Genomic DNA, 25,370 nt, shown 5'->3' with positions numbered 1-25,370 from the left:
AACCAGTCAATGACAGGTTATAAGCCCTGTAGATGCCTAGACTTATATATTACCTTCTCTAAGATGTTTTTCATCTCTGTTGTAATATGATAAACAATGTGATATTTCCCTATTACAATACACGCCATTAAAAATCGATTCACCATCTTACTAAAGTTCTTTTATTAAGCAACACTTTATAAAAATATCAAATTTCTGTTATTAATATACATTATTAAATATTAATATTATTATAAGAAATTATACTTTAATGGACAAATACATATGATACCTTTGACACGCCTATAAAACCATGCACGTGAGTCCCACCATCAGAAAGCCATACTATTAGTTTACAAGTATTATTTTATGGGTGTTTCACTGGACACCATGGACGAATATTGTGGGAGCGTCCTGAATTATATTCTTCAATGGTACTTGTATAATAATGATTATGGTATTTTCTGCACCTCTTTTGATACGTCGAATCTAACTTATACAGAATGGTACGAAGATGCACTTTTTTGTATTTCTTACGGTTCCTTTTTTATTTTATTTTTATATTTACGTTCTTGTGATTTGGATTAAACTTGCAAATACAAGCCTGTAGTTACCCAACAGCTATGCACCGTATGGAGAAAATTAAAGAGACTGGAATATGGAAGTCCAGGGCCTCGATTATGATGGAAAGATAAAGACGACATACCTTCACCTTGACGGTATAGTTGAAGATTAATTCTCTCTACCGATTAAGAAGATACACTACCGACCCCCTACCTTCAAGTTTTGGATAGGTACATAGATATGAAACAAGGGGAACAGTACGTCACGGTACACTTATCCACATACTCAAACGACATAGCTTCAGTATGACGTCATAGTTGAAGAAAAAATTCTCCCGACCGACTGCAAATGCTTATAGTAGTGGGGGGGGGGCTGGTTTTGTTGTAAGTTTCAAGTTTTGATGTAAGTACATCGGTTTATACCGACGGGGCTAGAACCCCTCGATACGTGTATCTACGCATTAAAAAGGACAAAAATATTGTTACGCCGAGCAATTTTTCCCTAAAAATCGATTCATTTAAACGTTTAATCGTTCTGAGGCTGGCATTTTTTTCTTCTTAAAAGCCTATTAATAATAAGAGAGACAAATAAGTAAATTTTGACGTCGAATTTAATTCCGACATAACTGTCAGATTAGAAAACGAGTGCCTAGATGCAAAAGAAATGTCACTAGATTCTGCCCGATTGACAAATAAGAGTATCTAGGCGTTCGAAAGTTGCCAATGTAAAAAATAAATTTAGTTATTATATTTTTTCCATCTGTTTTACTATCTTTTTGAGAGAACGTTTCGAGATTCAGCCTTGTAATTGCTCAGTACTACATCAGTAGATAAATTCGGACGATCGTTAAACATATTAATTAATTTGTTTTAAAATAATGAAGGAGAATATATTTTTGACCACTTTGGTCCATTTTATACTTTCGTAAAAATCTACGTGGCACGATCAAATAACATAGGATGGATTGAAAACAATAATATTTTAGATTATGGGAATAGTTATGTTAGTATATTTTTTTTTTTATTATTACGCTTGTTTTTATTTTTTTTTTAAATATTAAAAAAACCTTTTTTTTTTTTTTTAATTTTATTTTTTTTTCGTTTTATCAGATAAAACATATTTACAGTCAAACTTGTAAACTAAAATTTAAAAAAACAAAGGCATGGCCTGTTTGTGGGTATACAAGAAATGTTGGTGAATTTTTGTTCCTATAATAAATAGACAGGTATAATATTTTTGTGTTATAAAAGAAAGAGAAATGAAAATATTTTATAAACGATTTTAAAGTTCTTTTTTATTTTATAGTAATTAAAAAAGGAAGAAAAAATACAAAAAAACATTAAAATATTTAATTTTACTAGTTCATAATATATTTGAAATATACAAGGCCTTAAACAATAAAAAGCATTTATTCGTTTCTTATTTTATAACAAGCCTCATTATATATTAATGATTCATTACAAACCCAGGAAAGTGCTAAGATAACCCACTTTTTCCGTAGTAAAAAATCTAGAATAATTTATTACAATACACTAAATTTCTAACTATATGCTACATATCACAAAATAAAGCTCAATGTCATATAAGTAGATTTATGGAAACTTGCTGATAGTAAAAAAAGGAATCGTGTGTTAGAAATAGCACATTGTAAAACTAGGCTCGTACAGAGACATGCATATTTTATAGGCCCAAAAATTATTTTTTTACTGATAAAATTTCATTGATTCCAAACATTCAAAATTTTCCTTCTTTTGAAAAACATGCACTATCCTGAATTCAAACTAAAGATTCGAATTCTTTTTTTCTACGATTTATTTTGTTGCCCTTTAATAATAAGGAATATTTTTGTGTTTTTTTAAAATATTTTTTTATTTCCTTTTTTAATTACTATAAAAAATACCATATTATCTTTTACAGAATTTTTTTTTTCTTTCTTATGTTATACAAAAAAATTATAACTGTCCATTATTTACTATAGGATCAAAAATACATTAACATTTTCTTGTATACCCACGAACAGGCCATGCCTTTGTGAGATTTTTTTGTTTACTATTTTTCTATTAATACGTATTTCATTGATATGTAATTATGATTTATTTTTTTAATACTCTGTTTTATTATTATGTTTATTGTAAAAAAAGAAAAAAAAAAGAAAAAAAGGATAACTTACCTGAACTTTTTTTCTCAATGTTAGTGACATGTACCTCTTTACCTAAATGCCACAAAATTATTACATAATATAACGAACTACGCAATTTGATTCAAATTAATATTGAATTAATATTTTGAAGATGTTAGTGCACCACCCTATAGAGAGTATGGTCTTGTCATATCCTATATGATTATTTGTGACAAGACTGGAGGTAATTTGTTCTAAAACAATAGTCCATTCAACTGACTCGCATCTAAAATGGTACATACTATGTTAGCGAGGCGAATCTGTCTAAAAAAGCATATCCTTAAGTTGTACACACGTGTATGCACGAACAATGCACGTAGATAATCATTGTTTTACAAATTTAAATATTTTTAGTAATTTATTTATTTATTTACGCTTCATTAAGTTAGTTCAAAACATCAACATAACTGAACGATATATCGCCCTATGCAAATATTCAAGAAGATCTTGATCGTCTTATTGATTGCTGGAATAAAAATCAATTGTACATTAATACCTCAAAAAGATATTTAATGACATTTACTAAAAGTAAAAATTTTACTACCCACAATTATATGATCAAAGATAATTCCATGTCACGGAGCAGCGAGATTAGAGACTGAGGAGTTATTTTTTATATTAGATTGCTCTTTGGGTCTCACATAAATTATATTGTTGAAAAAGCTAACCAAATGCTGGGCCTCATTTTAAGAATTTCCAGACCCTTCAAAAAACCAAATACATTGACGACTTTATACATCACTTTTGTACGCAGCAACTTAGAGTTTGCATCCGTTGTTGGAGCCCACAATACAATACAAACATTGAAAGGATTAAAAATGTCCAACAATTTTTTTTTCAAATTCCTAGATTATAAAAACAATAAAACGATATACACTTACAGCCAATCTGCTAAACAAAATGATTTTTTTACCCCTGAAAATAGACGCACTATATCTAAATTATGCCATTATATATTTTTTTAAATAATAAAGTTAACTCTTTTAACCTATACTCCTAATAATCTTAATGTCCCCTTTCACGTGACAAGAAATAAGTATTTATTCCATCTGCCAGTCTGTAGCACTAACTATTCACAACACTTTTTCTTCCATCGTTCTTGCTCAAACTAAAATGCTTTTTTCATTATTGATATACTTAACTTGCCCCTGAATTTATTAAAAAATAAATTAAGACTCATTCTTTCTGGCTGCGATACGCTCCCACTTGCTATTTAATGATGCTTACACTTACACACATATAAACACTTACTCCTTAACAAATACATACCTACAAACACACGTCTACACTTACTCTCATACAAATACACACAAACACACCCTTTTGTTGTACCACAATTTAATATGTATGATTTTTATTTAGAACCTTCGCTGGTCTGTCTTTAAACCGTATCTTTTTAATGTTATTTTATCATTGTTAACTGTTTGTTCCTGTTTAGTAAATAAATAAATACCTGTTGATAAAATTACAATTCTTTATTAAAATTTTTCAAGAACATTGTTTTTCAAATAAATGAAAAATATTTCAACGCTATTTCTTTTATTTCTTCAAGTAACTAATTATACAGTTTTAATCCCTAATAAGTTTTAAAATCTTGATTTTCTCCTCATTAATAATCTTATATATTTGTTTCCCTACTTGCATGTGTAGGGTATTGTTGGTCAAATTTCTTTAATAATAATAATAATAATAATAATAATAATAATAATAATAATAATCATGGTTTATTAACAAAAAAATACAATTGCTTTATCTACTACATAATATACTTAGGTAATAGATTTCTCTGGATTATGTCTAGTCTGCCTACTCGTAACTAGGTACAACCTGTTTTAAGGCAGACATTTTTAAGCAAAAACAATAACATTACTACATACTTGTTTATTTATTTTACAGTTATACAATATTTTATAAATACTACTTATTATTTAAGAATGTTTAAGATTAAATTTTCCCATTTTTCTTGACCTAAACCCAGTAACCACTTTTTTACAAATTTATTTAATTAAACTCGGTTTATGGTTTTGCAATGTTTGGGTGACATATTGAATATTTTGGGCCCAGAAACCTGAAATTTCTTTGCCTGAATTCAGAGTTTGTGGTAGACCCCACGAACCACCCTCTAGTTTGACTTCTGGTAGTGTGGGAGTGTTCCTTTTTGAATTTGGTAGAATAATTCGCTTTCAACATCTTTTATTTTATTTATAAAAAAGGTAAATTTATATTTTATTTGCTGCTTTACTGTGAGGAAGCCAATTTCTTTGTACATCATTTCTACATTAGTTTACACATTTCTTTTGAGTATAATCTTCATGATATAAAAAAAATAATAAAATAATAAATTCTGATAATTTAATTCATAGCAAATAAATTACCAACAATATTTCGAGTTTGTCCAAATTCTTGTAGATGAGAATTGAATTAAACCCCCTTGGGAGTTATCAATTTTAATATATTACAACAGAGATCAATAACATTGGAAGGGAATTATAATGATATGTAAAGGGAATATAGGAGACTTAGCATTTGCACATGTAAATGCTTAGTCTTCTATATGCCCATGCATATAACCTATCTTTGGCTGGTTTAAGTGGCCACTTTACACACTGTATAACATTCACCATTCTGCCTATGTTTTAACATCTATAAATTTTGAATCGGGCTGTGGTCCCGTGGTTAGTGTTGCGGACTCACGGATCAGTGGTCCAAGGTTCAAACCCTACTCTACCCCAGCTTGATTCACATTTTCTAACAGTGAGTTATTAACAATTCGTTGAAAATGGCCCCGAAATTGAAATGTTTGGGTAAATAATAATAACGCAAATATTTCCTATAAAAAATATAATATTACTTTAATTCATTCATCTGTTGATCATTATTAAGTGGAAGAGCTGAAACCTTTATTGATGCAGCTGAGATTCTTTTACTATTTCTTCTAGAATTATTTCACTTACATACTAGCTAACGGCAACACCTGAAAATGAAAATGAAAGAATTGAAGCTATCCAAAGAAAAATGCTTCGGATTCTTACATTTCGAGATAGTTTAAGTGACACTTTACACACATACAATGATAAGTTAACACATTTCATTTAATTAGTTAATCTAACCGGCGTAAACTATCAGACATACTTTACCTACATAAAGTTATACATTCATCCGTAGACGCACCAAACTTAACTATACAAATCATTTTTTCTGCACCAAGTAGAAGAACACAACATCACCAACCATTTTTTTGCCAATCTTTAAATCAAATATTGGTTACCACTCACCCCTACCAAGAATTTAACGAACGTTTAATAGTTTATTCCAAATGGATGGAGGATGGACATATTTGAAGAATCTAGTGATTAAAAAAGAAGTTTTGAACGGTCATTATAGGTTAATTTGTGTTTGTTGCCAACGTTACTTTGTTGCTATATCTTTACATGTATAATTCCTCTGTACGTGTGATGTCACCAAACTCCTCCTAAGCGGCTTAACCGATTTACGTGCGGTTTTCAGAGAAATATAGATCTTTACGCTGTGTGTGTACGTAGATATTAAAATATTCAATCTATTATGTAAAAGAGAAGTAAGGAGCATAAATATGTTATTCATAGATCTACCAGGATTGCATTCGAGGTGAATGCATTTACAAAAAAAATGGAAAGTTGTTTTTATTTTGTATATAAAAAAGTTTGTTTTTGAATGTTTACAAACAGCGTTTGTTTTTTGTGGATCTCAATCAGATTTTTTCCTTAAATTCATTAAAAATACTACCCATTTTTTTTTTACTGGATTTTTGGGAACACTAAAATAATATTAAATTCAATGTATTGATTTTTAAAAATCGTATTCCTAGATAAGTACACCCCTCCGTTGGTGAGAAGAGCGGAGCAAAAAGAATACCATATTTGAAAAAATATTTATTTTATATTTTGGAATTCAAAAATAAACAAGTACCTACTTAAAGTCAATATTTACAATTTTTAGTTTTGGAATTTAATCACAAACAAGTACCTAGGTACCTACATATCAATTAAAAATCTTTTTCCAAGCTAATAGCAGGCAAGCCAACGCGCAATGTTGGGGCAGGACAACGTTTGACGGGTCCTCTAGTTATGTATAAATACTTTGTCTTCTGTTTTGGAAACTTGTGGCCTTCATGCCTGTTTTCCCGATCATCCAGAAAAAAAAATTATTAGTGTACACGGCACAAATGCCAAACAAAAGAGTGTTCTATTACAAAATTATGAAATAATACAAAAAAATATAGTTAAATATACTACACAGTTGTTTTATACATTGTACTATATTATAATACTATGCGATAGATCATTACTTAACTGACGTAAGTATAAAGATTACGCAGTAATGGCACAACCAGTAATTACTTAATTTGTTGGTATTGTTGCAATGTATATTGAATGCTCTAGATACATTTAAAACAAACTGTCTCGTGCTAAGAGCTCAGAAAGTCACAACAAAAATAAAATACAATACAAACTAAAAATTAAATAATAAACGCAGCGTCAAGTTATTTGAGGAATTTGAGATCTTAGATATAAGGCAATTATATATTTAGAGAATAATAATATTTGTGAAAGTAAATTATTCCATCAAACCCCAAAAGGAACACTTCCACACTACCAGAAGTCGAACTAGAGGATGGGTCATAGGGTCTAACACAAACTCTGAATTCGGGCAAAGAAATTTCAGGTTTCTGGGCACCAAAATATTCAATATGTTACCCAAAGATTGCAAAACCATGACCCGGATTCAATTTAATAAATTTGTAAAAAAATGGTTACTGGGTTTAGGTCGAGAAAAGTCGGAAAATTTACTCAAAATACTTTCCTAAATAAAAAATTAATATTGTAAAACTGTATAGTAAATTAAAAAGTAGAAAGTAATAATTTTGATTTATTTTTTCATTAAAATGTCTGCCTTAAAACAAGTTGTACCTAGTTAGGCAGACTTGACATAATCCAGAGAAATCTATTACCTAAGTATGTATCTAGTAGATAAAGAAACTGTAATTTTTGTTTATAATCCATTAGTATTATTATTTAAAAAAAAAATATTTTTTTTAATCATGAAAACTAAAGAAATTTAAAATCCAGTCTTTTGTTTATACGAGTACATTTAACAACTACTTATTTATCCATTTTATGTTCTTTTTTACATATTAACATAAATATTTAAACAGCAGTCAGTATCCTAAACTATTTCTTTAAGAGCAGGATAAAATTGATTTTGCCAGCGTGAAAAATGTCAATACAACTGATCTGGTTCCCTAGACTGTGCAATCTTGGAATAGGTGAATTAATAGCATAATTTGTTCCAGCAGTTTCTATATGAAATGGCGCATTATATCTGGTAGTTCTAACAGGTATTCGGAGTTCGGAAGTTTATTTTAGTTTTTCCAATCTAGGTTAAATCGCAATCATTACAATGCTAGATTTATTATATTTGTGGACTTTGTCTTTGTGATTTTTTTAACAATGTTCCTATATTATTAGTTGTGTAGAATGCAGGTTTAATGTTTGATGGTAGGGAATTACATAATTGTTTGCAAAAAAATGACATTCATAAAAAGAATCCGCCTCCATTGTTTAGGTGAATTTACTTTATTTACTGCGGTAGTAGAATATAAATATTTATTTATAAGATTGCGTTTATGTTTTTGATTTAATATTTTATCTAAATTTATTTCAACAGAGAGGGAAAACATTTTTGAGAAGGGAATATGGAAGTCTAGGCATTTACAGGGCTTATGACCTGTCATTGGCTGGTTTAAGTGGCCACTTTACACACTGTGTAACATTCACCATTCTGCCCATGTTTGAACATCCACATTTCCTCTACTCTTCCATCTGTTGACTTTTGTGAAGTAAAAGAGCTGAAACCTTTATCACGTGGGTGAGATTCATCCGGCTGAACCAAATAACCTACTAGGCAACGCCTGAAAACAATTTTCCAATTTTTATACTTCTTCTTTTAGCAGGTAGTAATTCAACAATGTTTGATTATGTCCAAATGCTTGCAGACTGGCTGGGTTTCCTGCCTAGGGAGTTGTTCATATTTATTTTATCTACACATAACTTTATAATATAGTGATAATTAAAAATAATTTAACAAACGCACGAGGGATATTTTTTCAGTGACGGATTTTTGTTTAATCAATTAAAAGTTACGCATCTTAAGTAAACATAAAGAGGTAAACCGGTGGTATTCCCTAGAAAAATATTAATTTGAAACTTTTAATTTTTTAATGTGACGACACTTAACTTCATATAATGGCCACACTGATGATTAAACGTCAACCGGTGTATAAAACTGCTTCAAAAACGGAAATAAAACTAATAAGATTTGGTCAATTAAACCTAATTATGTGTTTTGGGTAATGCTTAAGGTTGCAATAATGTTCTAAATGAAAATCATCATGTTTCATTTCACGTGTTCATATTTTTTGACGTTTAATCATCAGTGTGGCCATATATGAAGCAAAAATTAGTCGCACGGAAAAAATAAATATCCCAAATTAACCACTCGCGTTTGGAATATCACCCTAGGTCATTTTTTCCCTGGGATCACTATAGTGAGTACATCCAATAAACAGCTGTCCTTGCTGCGGAATATAAGAGTAGCGCAAGACTCACGCTGTAGTGATCGCCAACGTTGGGGGGACCTGACAGAGCACCGCAAGAAGAAGAAGAAGTTAACATAATATTTGAAAAAAAACAAATCGTACGACTGAATTATTGTTACAAAATGATGTAGTATAACTTTTATCTTAATAAATAAACGATTATTGCACATTACATAAATCACCAATAAAGCACAATTTTAATATATTTTGTGAAATTGTTAACAATAAGAAACATAAACGATATGATTTTAATTTTAAAAATACCAAATAATCGTTAAGACGTCAATATATCAAAGAATTTAAAAAAATTATCGTTGCATCGTTTTTTTAAAACGTTATTTGTTTTAGAAATTAATTTTACAAAAGCTGTATAAATTTTATAAATTATTAGTCAAAACGAAAGCGAAATATTTTTTCCTTATAAACATGCTTAGAAATTTGTTTTTCTCGGTGGATGAAGTATACAGTTCTGTGTGTAAAATAAATCCAGAACCCTTGCCGAGTATTTCCGACTCGATAGCTGCTCTCAGGTAAAAATTCTGAATAAGGAAATCGAGAGCAGATAAGTCCGACTCGTTGCGTAGTGGTTTGCGTCTTTGCCTACCATTCTAGAACTTCTGGATTTAATTCCTGGCAGGGCTGAGCAAAATACATATTTCATTGTTCTTGAAACGTAAAAATAATCACCTCATCTTCATCTAACAATTTTAATAAATATATATAACACAACTGGGTGAAGAAAGAGGAATGATGAATCTTCAAAATATAACTATCATTGCCTGAAGCCTAAACCAACGATTAAAAAACTAGTCAATGATGAATATCACTCATATCATTTTTTCTGAAATGCAAAGCTTAATATAAATAATGGTCACGCAGAGTGACATTTCGGTTTAAGAAAAAGTCAAAATAAATCACTGTGACTCTTCCAAATCGACCTTTTCCAAAATCGTGATTTAAAATCGAAAGGGTCTCGGAACACAAAGCTTTATCTCAAATTCAAAAACGAAATGAGATTGACTGAAAGGGCGGTATCAAATTTAATTTGGAATGCATTTCGTGTTGCAAATCTTATCGCATTTACAGCGGATGACAGATCGTTTTTTCTGCACAAGAGATGCATCAAAGAATTACTTCACATCGGAACATTTGGTTCCACTCGGGTCAATGTACATGTCCACAATTCGTTTCAAATTAAAGTACTTGCATTTATCTTTTAAAAATTAACACATGCATTAGAAAAATATGATAAATGGGTTGTGTAAAGAAAAACTTGATTTCGATCTACCGTAAACCAACATATACAGACACAATTATTCATAATTCTCCAATCATCCAATTGCCCATAAACATTTCGCATTCCATTCAATGATTCAAAGGTTAATTAACGTTCCACTAGATGATACTAATTTTTAAAAGAAACTTAATACAATAAATCAGATTGCTAAAAATAATGAATATAATGAGAATTTAATTGATAAAATATTAAACAATGTTTGATTATGTCTAAATGCTTGCAGACTGGCTGGGTTTCCTCCCTAGGGAGTTGTTCATATTTAAATTTATTTCAACAGAGAGGGAAAACATTTTTGAGAAGGGAATATGGATGTCTAGGCATTTACAGGGCTTATGACCTGTCATTGGCTGGTTTAAGTGGCCACTTTATACACTGTGTAACATTCACCATTCTGCCCATGTTTGAACAGCCACTTAACGCAGCCAATGACAGATCGTAAGCCCTGTAAATGCCTAGACTTTCATATTTCCTTCTCAAAAATGTTTTCCCTCTCTGTTGAAATAAATTTAAATATTTACCGACGCCGTATTTATGCAACAATCTTCATTTAATTTATGACATCAAGATGATATGTGTTTTAATTCAGGTGTCAGTCAAACTCAAATTCTGGCAGTGTACTTATATGCTCGTATATAATGTATGAAAGAGAAATAAAAAACTAATTGTAATGTTGAGCCCGTCAGATCACACTCAGAATTGGACGTAGTTATGCAGAAAGCAGCCAGTCCACAATTTCGAAAAAATGCGATATTAATGTTATCGGGTGCAGTAAGGTCTATTCTATGTTTTGCTAAAAACAGCCAGACCGCTTTCATACAAAAAAACTGTATTAATCACCTTCTGAAAATGGTGTGATTAGAAAAACGGTATTTTTCAATTTCCAAAAAACACCCCCAGCACTAGCAAAATCTTACGGTTCTCTGAAAATTATTGAAACTGGTCACATAATGAGATTCATGTTTGTCATAAATATTGAAAAAAAAAACTGATGTTTTCATTGTTTATTATTTGTTAAAGTTAAAAGCATTCCAACTGTTGAGTAGACTTGATTATTCAGTCTTTTTTCAGGAGCAATTATCTCAGTTTCACTTTTCTATGGCTGGCTGCTTTCTACATAACTACGTTCAATTATGATTATTCAACCCAGTACAATTAGTACGATTTGTTTTACAATGGAATTTCAAGGGATACAGTTTTAAATGTCTAATTTTTAAGACGAGAATATCCTAAATTATAAAATAACTTGGAAAATATTTGCAATTTTTATAACATGCACCTATTACAACAGAGAAGAAGAACATTATAGAAAAGTGAAATCAATTTTTTTTCACAATTTAATCTTAATAAATCCTTAAGGAGTTAAATCCAGTAATTGTCTACGAAAGTTTGGACAAAATAAAAATATTGTTGATGTTTCCACCCAGCTTTATCCTAGTTATTATTTATTATAGAGTAAAGCTAGGGTTTCCTAGGACAGCGGTGTCCGTATCTTAACGGCCGTAGTGAACGGTGATGCGGTGGACAGCCGTCGTAACGGTGACTAGAGAGTGATTTCTTAGGAAAACGGTGTTGTTAAATGTTATCAACACCGTTTTCTTAGGAAACCACTCTCTAGTCACCGTTACGACGGCTGTCCACCGCATCACCGTTCACTACGGCCGTTAAGATACGGGCACCGCTGTCCTAGGAAACCCTAGGTTTAGGTGCTTGTGTTGCTAAAGAAAGAGTAAATTTTGTATTTGTAAAAAAATATTATTTTTAAGCGTTGCGTGTTAAAAAAAGTTGTGACCGTTTTTTTCCAAACGAAGAAAACAAGATGACGCAACAAAAATAAAAACAATTAATCGGTCAATAATGTATTCTCTTCCATTATTTTAGAAAAAAATATTCAAACCTTCATAAATTTACAACACAGTCAATAATTTATGGCATCTTCACCGTACACTGCGCAAATATCGCGAGCAGCTTTGGCAGTTGCAAACAGACGGAGCTGTCGAAAATGCTCAATTTCATCAACCTCACATTCCATTTTGAAGGCATGTAATAAAATAAAATAATATATGTAACGTAAAAGCAAAGACAACATAATGAAGAACACATATTTTTTTCTAACGACGCCGACGTATAAACATTTATCTTTTTTTTTTTGGTGCTTATTTCTATAAAAAATTTCATTACTCTGTAAATATTCCAGTATAAAACTATGTTTCCGTAAAGATATCTCATTTGTTATAATTTTTTGCATTTAAACGTTATATTTACTTTGGTCGCGAAGATATTATTTATGAAAAAATTCTGCCGGAAAAAATTGAGATTATTTCATAATCAAATTCAAGCACATTTAATATGATTTAAATTGAAAAATAATAATGTTTGAGTTTTTATTTGTTTTCTTTATTTAACTTTCTTATTTAAGAGATTGTTCAAACAAAACCATATTTTTTATTTGATAAAATAATATGGAAATAAAGTGGTATTTCGTGTAGGTATTTCCTTTTTTTAAAAAAAAATTAAATCCACTAAATATAATAATTCACGAGCATATAAGCATATAAAAATGATTTCCTCCGAGTTCCTTTATAAAGGATTAATAACAAGGAAACCCTTTCGTTGAAATCCCTTGTATGCCATGCCCTATTCTTAGTAAATATTAATCAGCCAACCGGATTATATATAAGAAAATAACTTATCAACCAAGGAATTTCAAACTCGTTTTTATACCTTGATCTTTAAATATCATGTATTTAATCCTTTTTTATTCGCCTCTTTTCAGACGACCCACTGATGTTTCCGAAGGAGTAAGCGGTGCATTTGGCGGCATTTCTCAGTCGAGAAATACGAGTAAAAATAAGAATGACTTCCTTACGATGGTTTCCAGTGGGTTCCATCTTGTTGGTGATGATAATACACACCATGACGACAGCAGCTGATGACGAAGAGTATGGTGAGTCACTCAATAATAAATCATGATTGATGATCATTAAGATGATCAATTACGCCCTTTTTTATTGTTGGTAAAAACGAGAATTCTAGAAACCCTTTAACACAAAAACACAAGATGAGCGAATGATTTAAATACGCTTTATTTATTAACTTTAATTATGACGATTCAAAATCTTAGATAATCTTAAGCCATAACAGGTCAAGATACACTGATTATAAAATAGCCACACTGATTATTAAACGCCAAAAAATATGAACACGTGAAATCAAACATGATTATTTTCATTCAAATTATTATTGCGACCTTAAAAATTACCCAAAATACTTAATAAGTTGAATTGACCAAACCGTATTAGTTTTATTTCCGTTTTTAAAACAGTTTTATACACCATTTGACGTGTAATCATCAGTGTGCCCATTATATAAATCAAAAAATCATCATCATCGCATTAAAAAATATATGTCTTCAAATTTATCACTCTTTGGGAGGTAGAGAAGATTTAGGAAAACACCACAAGTGCTAAATTTTAGAGAGTAACGTAAGAGTCATAACCATTGTACCTTCAAGAACGCCTCAAAGTAGTTATAACGTTTAAATTACTAACATTTTAAATAAATATCATTAATCATATCACGGAATAAAAATCAATAAACTTTTTAAAAATAGTACTGCGAGGTTCAGAATTGTTAAAAATTCATATATTGCACGCGTATTTTTGGTTTGAAACAAACGAACAAAACAAAAGACTTGTCTTATTAAAAAACATATCAAATTCACTGTAAAATTGGTTGGTCCAAGGCATCATTTAGTAATTATTATTATTATCATGAGTAACTTATAAAGCTCCGTTTTTTAAATATAACATCTCAAGGGCGGTTTACAAAGTGATTCTTAGAATATTGACTTTATTTTAACTTTAAGTTTAATAAAAAATAGAGTAATTGTCATCATAAGTACTCATATATCAAATAATTTATTTAAATGATTTGGAGAACAGGAGGGTTTTTAGTTTTTCTGAAACACCACCTTACATTTCTCGTAAGAGAGCATTCTGTGCCATTAAACCTGCGACCACAAATGCGCGTCTCCATAGTTGAAGCTGATCTTAGTGTAAGATGTCTGTCAGCAAGCTCTTTTGGAATGCATAGTTCTTTTAGTTATAGTTAGTTTAGTAACTTATACATAAGCCAAAAGTTTGTATTCCGCCCTCTGAGGAAAACAAAGCCAGTGTAATAACCAAATTAGACATGACTGAAATTATAGATTCCAAAAACAAATCTCGCTAAGGAGCTTAATACAGACAGTAAGCGAGTTAAAATGATGAAAATTATGAATATTTTACAAATATAATCGTTGGGATTAGCGTTCGTTAATATAACTAAACTTTTTGTGAATATTAATCACAGTAATGGTATGAAAGGGTTACGTGTATTATATTAAAAACTTTGTATCACGTAGTCGAGTATGCTCGGATAGTGATAATTATTGATTTCACGATAAAGTAATTAAAGAATTTTTACGTTGTAGAGATAAGATAACATAAATGGGGAGTTTTATGATGATAGTCATAAAACCAAAGTTCGTTTTAATGATTGTGAGTAAATATTTGTATATAACCACTTATCGACTTTTCGGTGTCTAGCGGTTGAAGTGGCCACTTTGCGCACTTTATTCTGCGCAAGTTTAAAAATCCACATTTCCTCAAGTTCATCCGTTGACTTTTGTGAAGTTAAGTGCTGAAACCTTTAACGATGTGGATGAGATTCATATAACTAAATTATTCCACCTACTAGACAATTCCTGAAAATACTTAACAATAATTTTTATTCTTCTTTTTACACCAGTTAGTTATAACAATAATATTTTAAGTACGTTCGAATCTTTGTACACAAGGCTGGATTTCATTCTCTAGGAAAGTTATCAAAGTTAAAATTTATCGCAAAAGAGAGGCATTTACAGGGTTTATGAAAAATGTTATTATAATAAACCTTATTTCACTGAATTACTAACCAAACAAAAATCATAAAACACTGAAAAAAAATCAAATAAATAAAGGAAAAACATAATTACTAGGAAAATTAAATAAAAATAATTTGTTTGCTCGTTTTTCTGTTTTGAAATATGATCATAATTTATTACGCTAGATTATATAAATACACATAAAAAATTGTCTTCTGTGCGGGTTTTTCCATGTTTGGAAATATTTATAGTTTTTTCATGACACGATTTGCGTGAAAAATGCAAGAAAAATCTTTATCAAGGTGGATTCTCATAATGAATCACCTTATTAATTTACTATAGTTAATTATGTGAAGGATTCCCAGTGAACAGTATTGAATCATATATAACGATCCTCTAGAGCGCGGTGGTTAGCACGCTGTATTTGCACGAATAAGGTCGTGGTTTTGATTATGTGCTGGGTCATAAGGCGAGGTGATCAGACGCATCCACGTAGATTATATAATAAAAATATACCGACAGAAAAAAATATTGTACACGGTCATGTTGGCTCTGAAATATCGATACCTTCACTGTTTAGTAGTTAGTACAGAACAAAGGTATTTATCAATTTATTTAAATTAAACGTTTATTGATAAAATGAATAAATACCTTTTTAATATTTCAAAATATTTTATGTTTTGTAATTCGCTTTGTTTTTTTTATTTATTCATTCATACAAATACATACATATTACAAAAAAATACAATAATAACGTATTCCAAACTCTATGAGGCCAAGGGCCCTGTGTTCAGTTGGGATATAACATAATGGAAAGTGGAAGCACGTACATGATTAAATAATGGCAAAAATGAAAATGAAATATTATTACATAAACATACATATATTTCGAAGGGCATCTGGAAAACACGCTTAATAGGATATATATATATATATATATATATACTATGGTCAATTAATATATATATATATATATATATATATATTGATTTGTGGATGTAGATATAGCCACTTCTCTGGCCCATAGGCACGCCCCGAAGTGTAAAGTGTAAATTTGAAATAGATTAAATTGTATTCGTACATAAATTACAATGTAATATTACTTTGATAATTTCCTTTTTTAAATATTTCTTTGAATTATAAAAAAAAAGATTTTTAGTGCATATAATTCTGTACCTCAGAGGCAGACGGATGCAAATTCAGAATTTGATGAAATGAAATTTCGATTTTTTAAATATTTTTTTTATTTAACTTTTTGTACATAATGTTATTTGTACATTGGCGGGCTTATTGCCAAATGGCAATTTCTTCCAACCAACCAATAAAATAAAAAAAATATTTTTATAATTCAAGTTACAAAATATATTCAATAGAAGAAAAAAAAAAGATTAAAAAGTTAAAAATATATAAAAATAGAAATAAACGTATTTGTTTATAAATTACCTTAAATCAAAACTATTACTCAATGGGGAAAAGGAAAAAAGCGGAAAGAGGAAAAAGGAAAGGAGGAGAGATTAAGGAAGAGAAAGATGTTTCTTCAGACGTGATTTAAACAGAGATAATGTAGTAACATCTTTGATGGTGGATGGGAGATGATTCCACAGTCGAGCCGCATGGACACTATATGAGTTAGAGAAGAAAGAGGAATTGTGTATGGGTATTAAGAGAGTGATTTTCGTATCCAGTTTATGATCATCCATTGGTTTTGAAGAAATGTAAGTCTTATAATAAAATTACTAATGTATTAAGATACTGAAAATACAAATGAATGCTATAAATTATAAGAAATCTATTTAAATTTATTTCAACAGGCAGGAAAAACATTTTTGAAAATGGAATATGGAAGTCTAGGCATTTACAGGGCTTATGACCTGTCATTGGCTGGTTTAAGTGGCCACTTTACACACTGTGAAACTGTACAAAAAAATAATAACGTATCCCTAATTCCATGAGGCCAAGAGTCCTTTGTTGAGTTTAGATACAACACAATGGAAAGTGGAACCATAATATAAAATACAAAATAATACCGCTTTCAGACAAAGAGATTTTAAGTATTATGCAATTAAAATCTAAAACCTCCACTGTCCATTAGAAATAATAAGTGACAAGAAAACGTTCAAAAAGGCTATAAAAAATGTCTAGTCGAGGTGTGTAGAGGTAAAATGGATTGTCTTATTCGCCCAAACCAATATTGAATCACCTGCTCCACAAACGTATAGTAATGATTTTATTTTTTTACAGTGAGTTTTATAATATAAATTATTATTTATTTAGGCATACACAAATAAAATATAAACAAAAATACGTATTTATACTTGTCTTAACTTTTTGTAATTTCTCTCTGTATATTAAGTCTGCTTTGTATATTCTCACATGTAAAAAAATAAATAAAAGTACATTGTTAAGTGTCCTTGGCACGAGTAACCCCTTTGAGGACACATTTTTAAAATTATTTATTATTTAAATTTATTTCAACAGAGAGGGAAAAATTTTTGAGAAGGGAATATGGAAGTCTAGGCATTTACAGGGCTTATGACCTGTCATTGGCTGGTTTAAGTGGCCACTTTACACACTGTGTAACATTCACCATTCTGCCTATGTTTGAACATCCACGTTTCCTCAACTCTTCCATCTGTTGACTTTTGTGAAGTAAAAGAGCTGAAACCTTTATCACGTGGGTGAGATTCATCCGGCTGAACCAAATCACCTACTAGGCAACGCCTGAAAACAATTTTTCAATTTTTATACTTCTTCTTTTACCAGGTAGTAATTCAACAATGTTTGATTATGTCCAAATGCTTGCAGACTGGCTGGGTTTCCTCCCTAGGAAGTTGTTCATATTTAAATTTATTTCAACAGAGAGGGAAAAATTTTTGAGAAGGGAATTAAAGGCCACTTAAACCAGCCAATGACAGGTCATAAGCCCTGTAAATGCCTAGACTTCCATATTCCCTTCTCAAAAATTTTTCCCTCTCTGTTGAAATAAATTTAAATATGAACAACTTCCTAGGGAGGAAACCCAGCCAGTCTGCAAGCATTTGGACATAATCAAACATTGTTTATTTATTATTGTTCATAATTTGAGAAACACAAATACATAAATGCATATTATTGAAGAATACCAAATTTAAAAAAAAAACAAAAACATTAATATTAATTCTAAACATAAATTTTTGTCAGCATCTGGACAAATTGTATTGAAATCTATGCAATATTTTGCGGCAGTCTCCTGCAATGGTCTCTTCCCAAAATCCAAACTTGTACACTTCTCTTGAAAATGACTTTTGTTTTGGAGAACTTAATATGTTCAGCCAGGACATTGAACACCCACTATTTGCACACACTATGGTGTTAAGAGGTGCAATATTCTTAGGTGTGTTATATATTACTCAGCTTCCTTTTTAGTACTTTTATCTATCCATTTATGGAATAGAGTTTTGAAATAGCTGTAATTTATTTTACTTATTAATATCTTCATGCTTTATAATTTTAGGTGCAATAAAATATTGTAGCGTCTGAATATTGAAATCAGAACATGTAAATGTCTCATTAATTGTCAAGTATTTAGTGTTATGGTTTCCAGCATTATTTTTTTGTAAATGATTTCATTGAAAATTAATTTAAATTGGAGGGATAATAAATAAATAAAAAATACTGATCATTTAGCTTTCATGCAACAGCGATAAAAAAAAAAAACGATGCAAATGTTGAAGGATGCAGAAAATGAGGAAGACCGAGAAACACATGGCATGACGAAACACTACAAATACTTACAGATAAACAAGTCAAAAGTCAGAATATTCGGCGGGCGTGCATGAGATGTACGAATGTTGAGGAAATGAGATTTGAATGCAAAGACGGAGTATATGGTTTTCTATCCTCTCTGCCTACCCTTATGTGGTAACGGCGTGATGGTTGATTTGTTTGTTTATGTATTTAATTTATTTATGGCGTCACGGATTCAGTCCATTTAGTTACAATAAAAAAGATAAGCTGGAATAAATTGACGCCCATATAAATACTATGCAGAATTAGATGAGAATAAAGGAATTTTCTTGTTATAAGAAATAAAACGAAAATTAAGCCAAACCAATAATATATTACCAATGATTGTTCGGATCAAAAAAAAATTAGTAAAAACTCTGCAAAAAAATCAACAAAATTAATACTGAAACTTTGTTTACATTGTTTTTTTTATTATGAAGAAATAATGAATTATAAACATCTAAGCAATGATATGGCAAGCATTGTAGTATTCAATACCATTTTTTATCATAACTTAAACTATTTCCATATTTTACTGTGGACATCTTTTATTAACTCAAGGGAATAAATAAATTATGGCTATTGTAAAAAACCCTGACTTGTCCTAATAAAGAAAACATCCAATGAAATATAGTATTATGGTGTTAATCAAATGATTAACAATGATAATATATTTTAATTTTTACAGATGGAGAAATAAACTAAGGTTTTGCATAAAAGTTTGCGGATGTCCGGATATAAATATATTTTTTTACTGTGGATAAAGTGCAATTATCGTAATAAATATTTCAAGACTTTATCTTTACTAAAGTGATATGGGCTGTATTAAGGATAATATGGATTAAATTGATTTATTTACAAGATGTGTCATGTATTATGCTCATTTAGCAACATCTTGGATTTTGGCACTCTCAGAACTGTGTATTTTGCTCATTTCCAGTCAGTAGTAACCTATGGTATAGTGGGCTGGGGAAGTTGCACGGCGTCTATCATGAACCCTATAATAAATATACAATAATTAATACTTAAGTTGTCGCAAATCTATGGGTACATTATATAGAAAATATATTTACAAAAATACTTTTGTAAATTTTTACACATTTAAAAAAAATTATCCTTACCATATTAATAAATAAAGAGCATTAAAAATACAAGTTTAGAAACGATAAAAAAACAGCAACAAATCCTGGAAGAAATCACTCATAGCATATTTATAGTTTATAATAATACATAAAAATAGCTCAAATCCAGATGTTTTAAAACCGGTCTGAAAGCAATTCACCGCATCATCCTTATTTTAAATAATCACTTTCCACTAGAATGTTGCATAACTTTTTTCAATCGACCGGAAAGACAGGAATGCACACTGCATACCCTGTCGGTCGTTTTGTAAGTTAATTGGCTCTCGTCGCTACGCCGAAGGGCGAAGCTCCCTGGGAGCTTTTTGCCAAGCTTTCGATCACGTGGTATCAATAAATCTTTTTATCTTGCGTAACTTTTGATTCTCAAACTTTTCAAATAATTCAATTTATTCATTGTTTTTTTAAAGGAATTCTGATAATTTATTATACGATATTTACGACAATAAACCCTCAATTTACCTTTTTGTGATTGTTCAAATATATATATGTAAAATAGGTATATACATTATTTTTCTTTTTTTTAATTGGTAAAGAATTTAAGTAGCATTTTTACCAACATTTAAAATGATGTGATACAATCGTATTTAAAATTAAATAGTGTTTTTAAAACAATGTCATCGTTTTAAATATGATTAAAGTGCCTATTGTAATAATACCTAGTAAATTAACGTAATATGAAATAAACCACTAGTTTGAATTTACAATTCATTTCAATTTGCTGACAAACACTGACAAATTTTCAAACGCCTACTCAATAAATTAACGAGGTTAATATGAAGTAGGGTAGAACTATTTATGATAGGCACTTTAAGCATATTGATCGAGTCAATATTTATTTATAAATTAAACAATCATCACTTGAATGTGAACGTTGTTCTTTTAATCAACAAATTTTAGTTGATTGTAAACTTTTAATTGATATTCAGAAGGATCATTTAATTTTTATAATAAATAAAAATGTTTTAAAATGTATTATTTCGGCCATTTATTGGCACCTCTAGTTATTAATTGGCACAGCAATTTTGTCAGTTATTGGCACCTGTAAAATTTCCGTGTATATGGAAAAAAGTGGTATTTTTTATAATTATTGAATGAATTTAATATTTTTTTGTCATCAAAAAAAATTTCACTCCTGGTATGACATTTAACACTTACGTTTATAAATTTGTATAAACGTTTAATTCCTGACAATGAGGTGGTAACCTCAAAACCGGTCGAAGTATAACTCTAAATTAAAGTGGTTTATACAAATTTAAAAACATATAAGTGGATTTAATATTATTACAAAAAGTATAACTCAATCTAAATCAGATGAAGATAGCAACGCTCTTTCTATTTAAAATTTGTGGCCAGTATTCAACTATATAATTATACTTGATAAATTAAAGTACTTCGTTTTCAATTCTAAAATAAATAAGCAGCTTTTTTGAATTTAAATAAGAGAATGCCAATTACCGAAGGGGGGTGCCGACAATACCCTGGTTAACCCTTTATTTTATGAATTGTTTTGTGATTATATTTACTGGTAGATCACACTATAATTATTGTTAACATATATTAACATAACATTTATAAATGCAGTGTTACCTCTTTTAAATAGAGTGAAGTTGAATACTATTTAATTAATTAAATTATGTAACCAGTAAACTTTGACAATCGCATGCTTCAATGTTTTGTATTTGAAGTAAGTTGGAATAACCCTTAATTTGAAGGGTTGAATGAACGCCCTTTTATTGCATTACTTTACTTGTCCTTTGTATTACGTATTTTCTGCGAAATCAAAGTCACATTATTAAAAAAAAACAAGGATATACATTTTTGTGTCCAATTAGAGAAAATAAGTTGTCAAACAAAAATCAGTTAAGTAAGTTTAAGTAAAAATCGATTTAAGCATATTTTTTTTAGCATTTGAAGCTACTATTATTTATCAATGTATTAAGTATGTCCAAATGCTTGCAGACTGTCTGGATTTTCTCCATACGGAGTTGTCATATTTAAATTCGTCTCAAAAATCCAGCCAGTCTGCAAGCATTTGGGCATACTCAAAACATTGTTGAATAACTACCCGGTAAAGGAAGAAGTATAAAAAATTGGAAAATGTTTTCAGGCGTTGCCTAGTAGGTAAATTGGTTCAGCCGGATGTATCTCACCCCCATGATAAAGGTTTCAGCTTTTTTACTTTACAAACGTCAACAGATGGAAGAGTTGAAGAAATGTAGATGTTCAAACATAGGCAGAATGGTGAATGTTACACAGTGTGTAAAGTGGCCACTTAAACCAGCCAATGACAGGTCATAAGCCCTGTAAATGCCTAGACTTTCATATTTCATTCTTAAAAATGTTTTCCCTCTTTGTTGCAATCAATTTAAATTCTCTTATTTAAGCTTGACTATTTGTTTTATCAAATTATTTTATTTTATTTTTTAAAGGCTAAGCCCGCTTATTCTATTTTATTTTTTAAAGGCTAACCCGCTAAGCCTCTATTTTGAGGCTTGTCAGCTGGTGGGATAGAGGGGATATGGAAGAAGATAATGAAAAATACACCACAACACCCAGATCAATTGAGAAAAAAACCTTTTTTGGATTTTTTTATTGCAACTACCGTGAATCGAACCCGCAACGCACAGATAGCCGTATAACCAATTGCCCTACGGCGTATATCAAATAGTTTATTTGCTCATTTTCATTAAATAATATTACGTATATTATCATATTTAATTATTTTATAATAATTTGATTATAATAATATATAAAACAGGGCTTGTAACCTGATTGGCTGGTTTACGTGACCACTCTACACGTTGTGTATCACTCATCATTCCGCCCATATTTAAAGATCCATATTTCTTCGCTACTTCAATCAAACAAGGACAATATAATACCAGTATGCAGTCGGTTTCGTGGTGCAGTGGCCAGTGCGTTTACCTACCATGCAAGAGGTCTCGGGTTCGATTCCCGGCATGGTTGATATGAAATATTTAATTAAAAAGATGTTTTCATATAATATTTTATAGTCCCTACGTCCCTAGACTAGTACCTGAAGCGTAAGACTAATTATCTTACTTTCATGTAACAAAAATGATCAAGATACATTGCGATTGGTGAACAATGCAGTTCTCTATGCACCATTAAGTGCGGAAAGGGAATGATGATGATGTATAATATTAAAAAAATATTATATGTATACTCGTACATTTTTTTTACAAGAAAACGCTGGTTCCTTTTTTGATTGACTTTTTTTACGCGTTATTGTGTGAAATTTATAACAAGTGTTATAAAGAGCATGATGTAATGGTCAGCGCGTTTGCCTACCATGTGAAAAGTCTCAGGTTCGATTCCCGACATGGTTAGTATGAAATATTTATTTAAAAAGGTGATTTCACACCAGAATATTTCATAGTCCCTAAGCTGGTACCTGAAGCGTAAGACTAATCATCTTATATTCAAGTAACAGAAATTATCAATGTACGCTGTGATTGGTGTACCAATGCAGTGCCCTATGCACTATTCGGTGCAGAAAGAGAATGATGATGATGTAAAAAGAGTTTCCGGTGTGTTTATGTTCTGTTTGTACAGATTCTTGTGCATATTTTTATTTGAGTAATTTTTAAAATTAGCTTAGACCGTAAATGAAAAAAATCAAACAATGAAAAATAAAATTAATTTTCTTTAAAAATTATCTTATATGCTCTAAATAAGGTTAAGTAAAATCCTCCGCGTTCTTGCAATGATTTTTTTGCAAGAATCTTAATTTCCAATTATAGAATAATAAATGACAATTAAAATATCACTCGGTGCATAGATTAATAAAATTCCAAGAAAATAGCCGAGAGTAATATTTAAAAAAATAAAATAACAGCAATTATAACAGAAATGTGCATAGTTACCTACAATGTATATTTACAATGCACGAGGCAGGCTGGATTTTTCTTGATAATTGTCTTCGTTCGAATCTTGTCAGAAGAATCTGCGCATCCTTTGTGGCGTCCAATTATTTCAGGATCAAGGACTTTCGTGTTGTTATTACATCATTCCCAACCAACCAATGGCAAAACATCACAGAAAAAATCAATGTCCGAGAAACGTGGCTAACCAACTTACCCGAGAACTTAAAACTCCATTGTACCGGGAGAAAAAAATGTTATACAGAGTGTTCGCCGGGAAGGTTTACTGCTTTATTTTTGTAAAACTTAAAGGATATTTAAAACGGTTTAGTGCTGAAAAATGTTTTATCAAATGTGAGGAATTACGTATGGAAGACGATTTCAGCTAAATGTCCGCCCCTGTAAGCATGAACAATGATCATAAATATTTTTTTATTACAGTTTTACAATTTTCAACTGGTATTTAAACTAGCCGGACCAAAGGGGGGATTCAAACCCCCCCTTGACCGATTTGATCAATTTCACTTTATAAACATTCTGCAAACTAATTGCATTTAGCAAACTAACAAAAATGAATATAATACACGAATGAGTAAAATATGTGCACGCGAAAACATGAATCAATTATTGCACGGTCATAAACACTTCCAAAGTTTTATTTTTCTGATGCTATATACAAGTAGGCGCTGGGGTCGTTTGGTCCCCCCGGATCCCCTCGGATGATGTGTAATTTTTGGATGTTTAGTGAGGAAAAGGTTTATTATTTTCATCAATAATATTTTATTTAAGTTGCTAAAGTGTTTTTGGTTTGTTGACATAGACATTTTTATTTAGATAACCCCACAAAAAAAGTCCGTGGTAGTTAAATCTGGTGACCGTGGAGGCCAATCGACATCAAAATTTCTTGATATGATTTGTTGAGGAACTCTCAGTAATTCCATTTAAACATTGGAAGGCTGTGAAGTTGCACCTTCTTAGAACCACATGTAAATCATGCCTAAAGCATCAAATTCTGGTGTC

At 30.3% G+C, this 25,370-nt stretch overlaps 1 protein-coding gene across 1 annotated transcript in view; it reads left to right on the top strand.

The window, feature by feature from the left end:
* The window catches only part of LOC148278227 (uncharacterized), a 106,315-nt gene that overhangs the window by 48,404 nt on the left and 32,541 nt on the right, over window positions 1-25,370 (top strand). Inside the window, exon 2 of the mRNA XM_088231743.1 lies at window positions 13,430-13,600. Coding sequence (XP_088087869.1) covers window positions 13,510-13,600 — 91 coding nt within the window. The 5' untranslated portion in view covers window positions 13,430-13,509. The remainder of the gene's footprint in view (window positions 1-13,429; window positions 13,601-25,370) is intronic.

This window comes from Micrasema longulum, unplaced genomic scaffold (genome assembly GCF_059751315.1).
Source record: "Micrasema longulum isolate JH-2025_06_02 unplaced genomic scaffold, ASM5975131v1 h1tg000908l, whole genome shotgun sequence".
Lineage (NCBI taxonomy): Eukaryota > Metazoa > Arthropoda > Insecta > Trichoptera > Brachycentridae > Micrasema > Micrasema longulum.
Note: the sequence above shows the minus strand (reverse complement) of the source record. Positions and strands in the feature narration are given on the sequence as shown.